The sequence below is a fragment of the Bombina bombina genome, chromosome 2 (genome assembly GCF_027579735.1).
Source record: "Bombina bombina isolate aBomBom1 chromosome 2, aBomBom1.pri, whole genome shotgun sequence".
NCBI classification, from domain to species: domain Eukaryota; kingdom Metazoa; phylum Chordata; class Amphibia; order Anura; family Bombinatoridae; genus Bombina; species Bombina bombina.
Window position 1 is genome coordinate 905,577,725 of NC_069500.1, and position 10,105 is coordinate 905,587,829.

General features: G+C 35.4%; 1 protein-coding gene across 1 annotated transcript in view; it reads left to right on the forward strand.

The window, feature by feature from the left end:
• The window catches only part of LOC128649817 (rod cGMP-specific 3',5'-cyclic phosphodiesterase subunit beta-like), a 124,832-nt gene extending 120,930 nt beyond the window's left edge, over positions 1-3,902 (forward strand). The window contains exon 22 of the mRNA XM_053703292.1: positions 3,666-3,902. Within this exon, the coding sequence (XP_053559267.1) occupies positions 3,666-3,718 (53 nt within the window). The 3' untranslated portion in view covers positions 3,719-3,902. The remainder of the gene's footprint in view (positions 1-3,665) is intronic.
• The last annotated feature ends 6,203 nt before the right edge of the window (positions 3,903-10,105 follow it).

Here is a 10,105-nt window from a genome sequence, read left to right on the forward strand (position 1 = left end):
AAAAAAAAGTTTTTTTTTTTAAAAAACCTAGATTAAAGATTTTGCTTCTTGGCTTCCCTAGGGAGTGTGGTGCAAAGCACAATTTTTACACAAAAGCAAGAAGCATTTACAGTCCCTTTAATTGTGCCCAGTTAGGGCTAGCTTTAAATGATTGTGTCTGCTGTTCTTATTAATCACATTTTTAGTTAATTATCAGCATTTTGAAGACAACCAAAGTAAGAGAATTTGCTTTTCAGCACAAATGCACAATGTTTATGCAAAATCAAAAGGTGTTTTATATTTCTTTAATCAGGGACGCTGCCATTGTGATAAACTTGTGGACAAAGCAGAATGTCCTTTCTATTTATTATGCTAGTGGATCTTGAAGACACGGATAAAAAAAAAAGGCAAAATTATTGTTTAACAGATGTACCACATTTAGCAGTGAGCAGTTATTTAGCTAAACTTGTACTGTGAAATAGCTATTACCACAATTGATTTAAAGTAGCTTACTTAGTCTATGCATTATTGGTAAATTCTATTAGAAGAATACACATTGTCTACTATAGATTAACAAGACATCTGGCAATGATTACTTGCCTAAACATATAAGAACTTATCATACTAGTGTATTTTATTCTTCTTTAAGAATTAGATCAATTACTGATGCTAACATTACCATTACAATTCAGTTTCCAATCCTTACAACACATATTTAATTTACTTAACCTTAATCCTTAATCTACCCAAATCCTCTTTTGCCAAAGGCACTTTAGTTATACAATCAATTTGTTTTCAAATTGCTGTCCTAAATCGCCACAATGACAGGACATACTATTTGTTTAATATTTTTAGCCATTTACAGTAGGTTCTGAATATTCCAAAGTCTATTGACCAGAAAAAAACAAAAAAACTAAAATCTAAATTGTTTCTGTATATAAAAAAAAATCCAATCACAGCTCAGGATGGAATCCAACTATTTCCTAGGGATATAGTATAATATATTTATCTTTGAATATTATAACACAAATTCAGAACTATTCATTCGGAACAGGACTTGTATAGTACCACTTCTACCTAAAGGAAATAGATATGGAGATGGACTGCACTCTCAAACTGGAATGGACACACATTGCATTGCAGCTTTTGGTTCTCACAAAACAGTAGAAAAAAAAAACATATATACATCAAAACACAACATACAAAATAGCCAAATACACAAAGCTAAGTTAAAAGTAACACAATTAGTTAATTACAGTATATTGTTATAAAGGAGATACGCCTAGGTGTTTCCTCAATGCCTCTTTTACCTGTGTCCCTAATCTATAGTCACACATTCTAGCATCAAACCAAACACAATAAGATGTCAGCTTCCCACTGTCCTGAATATTTAGGGATTTTCATGGGTTTGGAAGCTCTGCCTCACTGACACTCCCATTGCTTTCCCTTTAGGGAAAATGTCTTTACTGTATTTCCAGAGTGAATCCAGGACTGCTCCTGCTCCAGTCACTGAAAGTCCTGGCTCTGCCCAAACCTGCCCAACCCACACTTGTGTTCCCACCCCCCACCATAGCTCCACCCCCGCAGAATACTAGTGGGAGCAATACCCACAAGTCTTCTTCCCCTCCAGTCTCATCCTTCTCAAAACAAATTATATACAGACCTATTGCACCCAAACACACTGCAATCAATAAAGTACATACCACAGGTTCAAATGAATAAAAAATGTACTGTCTTGGTAAACTGCACCTGAATTAACTTATTTGATTTGTAAATGTTCTTAGTTTTGCTGTAAGAAAATTTGTATAAACTATGCCTATATATTTAAATAATATAGTTTGTCAAACTTGCATGCATTAAGGGCCAGATTACAAGTGGGGTACTTAATTATAGCGCAATAATTAACCAGCGCTGTAGCAATTAGCGCTCAAAAAATTAACCAGAGATCCAATCTCTGGTAATTTTCTAAATGTGCCCCAAATGCCCTCAAAATAGAGGATATTATAGTTTTTTTTAAATAAATAACAACTGCACTAGGCAGTTTTTGGGGTCTAAAGTTGGTGGGAGTGGGGTGTTAGAAAAAAAACAGTACTAAAAAGTGCCTTTACATTGCAGTCTATGGGAACTGTGTGTTCCCCATAAATATATATATATATACATATATATATTTATATATATATATATATATATATATGATATACATGTATATTTACTGTATGTGTTAATATGTGTGTATATACACATATTAACACATAAATATATATGTATATAGTCAAAGTAAAACTGATCATTTAAGTTATTAAAAGTCTCTTAAAATCCCATGCTTTAACTGAACTATTAAAGGACCAGTAAATAAAGTAGATTTGCATAATCAACACATGCATGATAACAAGACAATGCAATAGCAGTTAGCCTGAATGTCAAATGAGTAGTAGATTTTTTTCTGACAAATTTCAAAGATGTCTATTTCCACTCCCCCTAATTCATGTGACAGCCATCAGCCAATCAGAAATGCATATACGTATAGTCTGTGAATTCTTGCACATGCTCAGTAGGAGCTGGTGTCTCAAAAAGTGTAAATATAAAAAGACTGTGCACATTTTGTTAATGGAATTAAATTGGAAAGTTGTTTAAAATTGCATGTTATATCTGAATCATGAAAGTTTAATTTTGACTTGAGTGTCCCTTTAAAGTTTAACATTTTACTATCATGCACCTTTAAGAATCATGTTATTGTTTTGGCTACAGAAGAATATTTGTGTCCAAGCAATAAATGGATCACAACACTATGGATCACAACACTGTGTAACTGTATATCAATAAAGGATTTAGTCCCAATTGGTGATGCCTCACAAGTATTGAAGATAAACCTCAAAATAAAAGGAAATTAAAAAAACATAGTAAAGTTCAGTATTAAATGTGAAGGAACAACCTGAAGGAAACTTACTCTCATTTATTAAGAGCTAATTACAGAGCTCTCAGGGGGAAAAAAGCATATAAGATCCATAGCCCAAGAATCAGCAACAACAGCCGTATCTGTCAAATGAAGATATTTCATAAAATGTATAAAAAGCATAATATGACATAACATCAGGATTACATAGGACAAACATTCACTCCAACAGGCCTACGGGAGTCAGAGCACCAACTGACACCTAACAGGAGGAAGGGACATTAAAAAAAAGCACAACAATGGTTCCAATATTGGGACAGAACGCTAAGTGGCAGTCGATGCTCTGACTTCCATAGAATTGTTGGAGTGAATGTTTGTCCTATGTTATTCTAAGTGTCATGTCTTATTATACTTTTTATACATTTTATTAAATATCTTATATGCTTTTTTTTCCTGGGAGCTCAGTACTTAGCTCTTGAAAAAGTGAGTAAGGTTCCTCCAGGTTGTTCCTTCACATATAACACGGAACTTTACTATGTTTTTACAATTCCTTTTATATTGAGGTTTATCTTGGATCTTTGTGAATCGTTACCAATTGGGACTATATCCTTTATTGATACACAGTTACACAGTGTTTTGATTCATTTATTGCTTGGACACTTTTTTTTCTTTTAAAGGACACTCACTGCTAAGTGTTTGATATTATTTTGTATAGTTACAGTAGAATATTTGTTGTTAATTTTCATTAATGATACACATTTTTTTTATATATATATATATATACACAAAACAGCTGCAGCAGATGGAGTCAGCACTGCCAAATCTTCAACCTGTTCAATAAGTTAATATCATCAAGTACATATTTTTTTCAACACGTTCTAGATGGAAATGAGGAAAACTGAAGACTGCACCTACACAGACAATCTGCTTATCCTGCTTTTTCTTTTAATTATCATGTAAAGCTTATTAATAATGTAATACTCAATTTGCAATGGTCTAAACAACCTCTAGTTTGTCATTGACTTTTCATTTGTATAGACAATAACACATAGCTAATGTTCCCTAATACAACTCTAGCCTGTGTCCCTCATTATTGTAATGCATATACAGGTTAATCACAATAATCTAAGTGGCGGTTTTGTGGAGGGGCTGGGGGGTTGCTATGCACCAACAAATGCAGGTGGAGCAACCCCATTGAGCTGCAAAGGACTCCATATTGTATGTGTGCTGTATCTTTCAGCTTTTTCACCACCTTTGTTTGCCCCCCAAATAATAAATTCTAGAACTGCCATGCCTCACTCTTACTCTCTAGTTCATTGTTTCATTATCTGAAAGTTAAAAAAATCGCAACTATCATGTTTTTTAGGTTATTTTTGTAGACACAAGCAACATTTAAAGGATTTGATGGTAACAGAGATAAACATATATACTGTAAATAAATACTACAATCCCTTAAATATATGCATCTGTTTCTAATTCTGAGTAGTACCCTGAACTAATGGCTAGGCAAATTATGGTGTTAGAGCATTTCTGAAGCATGTAATACAGTAAGTTAAAAGTCCATGTATATACAATATTAAAATAATGCTCTTGTTCCTAACCGTGCCTAGGCATAAGATGGTTAATAGGTAACTGTTATTATCCTCAAGCTTAAAAGTACTCAGTTATCAGCATTGGCTGGATTAATGTCTGAGATATTCCTGCCAGGGTTAGAGTATGCAAGGTTAAAGCTTAAATATATATTTTAGACAGCCGGATAAACATCTGTGCTATCACACCAGCCTGAAAACGCAAGAAAATCAAGTAAGGTGGGGTTTAAAGAGGATGATATTTAATTATCAGTAATAAATATTTAATATCTTACATTAAATAGAAAGTATTTATCAGACTGTGTTCGCAACTTTGAGGCTTTGCGGTGCTTTTTTTATTTTCTATGCCACCTCAGAGGTGGGTGAGATAAATCACCGCCATGTCCACTTGTTCAAGGTAATTGACATGCGCTGCAGGGGGAAGCATTGCATAAGAGAGCTTTTGTGTAATGTTAAATTTTGTCACGTGATGCTGCATCGTAAGTGGTAATTGCAGGCGGATTGGTTCTCTACTTAAAAACGTGTCCACTTATCGTATTCTCTGAATAATACTGTTGAATATATTGTCTGACACACTACAAATAATAATATTAACCACAATAATAATATTCATCATAATAGTAAGTAATAATAAAAAATAATATTTAAAAAATCAAAACATTGAAATGCAGAATGTTAAATGTGTGCACGGAATAAAATTAAAACTAGAAAGGAATTCATAGCAACATTCAAGTTTATGTAAATTCAGTACTGTATTGGTCTTATTTCTTTATTACAGTACATAATATTATTTATTGTTTTTTAGCTGTAGCTTTATTACACATATGCAGTACAAATAATTATATGGACTGTAATAAATACAATTATGCAAATGGTTATTTATCAGGGTAATAATGTAGTATCTGTATGTTCACACCAGCATGCATTGTGGCTTTGAATAGGCGTTGTATAATCGCATAATATATGTATGTACACATATTTAGACTAGGTATGTTAAACTATAATTTGTGAACTGCTGGCTTATTAAAGGCTACATTAATCTCATTGGTGCTTAAGCATATATATTTTATACATTTCAGCCTATATTATACTACTGAGGACTGGAGCTCTTGACATCTGACACAAGCAAAGTAAATGCACTGATGTAATTTTGTTTCCAATTGTAAATAAAGTTTTTTTAATTAAAAAAAAAGTGTATTATTTTTACTTCTATGTAATCTATTTATGAGTAAACACATAGTCAAATACAGAAACAGAATAACCAACAATATTATTATTTATGAATTATGTTCAAAGATTATATCATTTAAATAGTTTTTCTGCAATTACAAAAAAATGATGTAGTAGTAGTAGTATTTACACCATATACTTCATTTTATTGACACTTTTCCAATATTTGATACTCATCACCAGCTAACCCCCCACACCACAAAATTCTAAAGCCAAATTATGAAGGAAAATAATAAAATAAGTCATATTTTTTATTATGTTTGCATAATTGATTAAGTTAATTTAATCATTCTATGCTAAATGCTCTTAAATAGTTTTAACTACTCAATCTGACTGACTAAGAACTGGTCAAATAACTGTAATAAGTGTCCAGGACCAGTCCACTGAATATCTGTGCGCAAAATATGCTAAAGGCTATGAACAACAGCCCTTCAACAATCAAAATCGAAATAGCACCACCACACTTCAACATTGGATATATGTAATATGAATTAAATTTTTAAAAAAACATAGCAAAGTTTTGGGCATAATGCCCTTAATCATTCTATAAATAGATTGTATCACACCCATTAATTAAACTATACATAGCCACAACTCTCAAAATACAGGCTTAACCCATTCATTCTTAAAATCCCATAAACGTTAATGACGAAAAGTTATTTTCTAAACAAAACTAATTTCTATTAAAGGAGTATCCATATTCAACATTGTAAGCCTAAGGGGCCGAATTATCAAGCTCCGAAATGAAGGCTCGCTGCTTCATAACTTGTCCGCCTGCTCTGAGGCCACGGACAGAAATCAACCCGATCAAATGCGATCGGGTTGATTGACACCTCCTGCAAGCGGCCGATTGGCCACGAATCTGCAGGGGGTGGCATTGCACCAGCAGTTCACAAGAACTGCTGGTGCAATGATAAATGCCGACAGCATATACTGTCGGTATTTATCGATGTGTGGTGGACATGATTAGTGATGTCGCGAACCTAAAATTTTCGGTTCGCGAACGGCGGACTCGAACTTCCGGTATTGTTTGCGAACTTTAAAACCTACAAGGACTCTTTCTGGCCACAATAGTGATGGAAAAATTGTTTCAAGGGAACTAACACCTGGACTGTCGCATGCTGGAGGGGGATCCCTGGCAAAACTCCCATGGAAAATTACATAGTTTATGCAGAGTCTGCTTTTAAGCCATAATGGGCCTAAATCAACTAACATTCCCAAAGTGGCTGTCTCAAAACATCCCGGACAGAAGATAGATTGATAGATAGGATAGATAGATATACATAGATTGATAGTTAGATAGAATCGATAGAAGAGAAATAGATAGATTTGTTAGATATATAATTACCCTAATAAAGTCTAATAATTAAACATGCGTTCTTGGACCCAACTAGCTTGTGTTAATTAGTACTTTTCTTAGCACTTTAATCCCTGTTCCCCCCCCTATCGGGGGTGTTCTATATGGCCTGCCTGATTACCCTGAAAAAATATAATAATAAGACATGCGGTCTGGTACCCATTTTAACTAGGTTGTGTTTTAAGTACTACCATTCTTAGCACTTTAATCTCTGTAACTCCCCCTATTTGGTGAGGTCTATACGGCCTGGATGATTACCCATACAAAATATAATAAGACATCTGCTCTTGGTCTGCGACCCATGGTAACTATGTTGTGTTAATTAGTAATGTCCTTCGCATTTTAATAGCTGTTACTCATACTCACCCTATCGGTGGAGGTCTATATGGCCTGCATGATTACCCTTAGAAAATATAATAACCAAACATATGCTCTGGGACCCAGGGTAAGTAGGTTGTGTTAAGTAGTACTGTTCTTTGCAGTTTTATACCTGTTACAACACCAAATGGTGGCAGGTCTATCTGGCCTTCATGATTAGCTGCACCCAAACCCAAAAAAAAGCCGAGTGGTCTTAGACTAACACCCATGGCTAACTCGGTTGTTTCAATTGGTACTATTCTTAGCACTTTCATCCCTGTTACGGGTGGTCTACATGGCCATCATGATTAGCCGAACAAAATACTACAATCCAACCTTTGCTCAGTCTTCATAGGCCCTTCATTGTCTGTATTTTGATAGTACAGTTCTTATTATTTTTATAGCTGATACAACACCGAATGGTGGCAGCTCTATATGGCCTGCATGATTAGCCGCACCCAATACAAAAATAAATCCAAGTGGTCTTGGATTAACACCCATGGCTAACTCTGTTGTTTCAAGTAGTACTATTCTTAGCACTTTCATCTCATCATCCCTGTTACTTCCAGGACTCTCGGTGGTGGTCTACATGGCCATCATGATTAGCCTAACCAAATACTACAATCCAACCTTGGCTCAGTCTTCATAAGGCCCTTCATTGGCTGTATTTTGGTAGTACTGTTCTTATTAGTTTAATAGCTGATACAACACCGAATGGTGGCAGCTCTATATGGCCTGCATGAATAGCCGCACCCAAAGCCAAAAAAAAGCCAAGCGGTCTTGCACTAACACCCATGGCTAACTCTGTTGTTTCAAGTTCTACTATTCTTAGCTCTTTCATCTCATCCCTGTTACTTCAAGGACTCTCAGTGGTAGTGGTCTACATGGCCATCATAATTACCCTCACCAAAATATAACAACAATACGTGCGTGCAGGGAACCATGGTAAGCTTACTTCCTTTTGCAAAATCGAGTATAACAGTTGCAGGCAGAGGTTCTGACCCTGCATTATGGCTGCACCTCTCCCTAAAAGAGGCATGCGTTACAGAGTCTGTGGGCATGTATGCAAAGAGCTGGCCTGCCTAAAAAGAGGAGCAAGGCTGTACAGGTTGTTCTCCTTCAGCCGTTTTATACGCTGTCCCACGGCCACGACCCTCAACAACCACAACAGAATGAAACACCACATATGCCATCCTTTTGAACAACAGAGTACAGGTATGGCATTGATTTTAGTTACACGGCGATATTTATTATGAACCGTGAAATTGAAAACAAAAACATGATTGGACACCAAGTACAGTACAGGTCGTTCTCCTTTGGCCTTTTTAGAATAGTGTTCCGGACCCCCAACAAAAACAACAGCAGGAAAGAGGACATAGGGCATCCTTTTGAACAATAGATGACAGGTAAGGCATAGATTTTACAAAGCCATAGATAATTTTTTTGCAACTGTGAAATAAAAAAACACATTGATTGGACACCCAGCACACTTCTTTATCCTTAGGCCTTTTTATAAGAGGCTCCCGGAGCCTCAACAGAAAAAACATTATGAAAGAGGACATATGTCATCCTTTTGAATAATAGATTACAGGAAAGGCATTGATTTTAGAATCCCAGAGATCATTTATATGACCCGGGAAATAGAAAAAAACATTGATTAGACACCCAGTACACTTATTTATTCTTAGGCCTTTTTAATAAGAGGGTCCCGGAGCCTCAACCGAAACAACAGCATGAAAGAGGACATATGTCATCCTTTTGAATAATAGATTACAGGAAAGGCATTGATTTTAGAATCCCAGAGATCATTTATATGACCCGGGAAATAGAAAAAAACATTGATTAGACACCCAGTACACTTATTTATCCTCATGCCTTTTTAATAAGAGGGTCCCGGAGCCTCAACCGAAACAACAGCATGAAAGAGGACATATGTCATCCTTTTGAATAATAGATTACAGGAAAGGCATTGATTTTAGAAACCCACAGATCATTATTTGCAACCGGGAAATAGAAAAAAACATTGATTAGACACCCAGTACACTTATTTATCCTCAGGCCTTTTTAATAAGAGGGTCCCGGAGCCTCAACCGAAACAACAGCATGAAAGAGGACATATGTCATCCTTCTGAATAATAGATTACAGGAAAGGCATTGATTTTAGAATCCCAGAGATCATTTATATGACCCGGGAAATAGAAAAAAACATTGATTAGACACCCAGTACACTTATTTATCCTCAGGCCTTTTTAATAAGAGGGTCCTGGAGCCTCAACCGAAACAACAGCATGAAAGAGGACATATGTCATCCTTTTGAATAATAGATTACAGGAAAGGCATTGATTTTAGAATCCCAGAGATCATTTATATGACCCGGGAAATAGAAAAAAACATTGATTAGACACCCAGTACACTTATTTATCCTTAGGCCTTTTTAATGAGGGTCCCGGAGCCTCAACCGAAACAACAGCATGAAAGAGGACATATGTCATCCTTTTGAATAATAGATTACAGGAAAGGCATTGATTTTAGAATCCCAGAGATCATTTATATGACCCGGGAAATATAAAAAAACATTGATTAGACACCCAGTACACTTATTTATCCTCAGGCCTTTTTAATACGAGGGTCCCGGAGCCTCAACCGAAACAACAGCATGAAAGAGGACATATGTCATCCTTTTGAATAATAGATTACAGG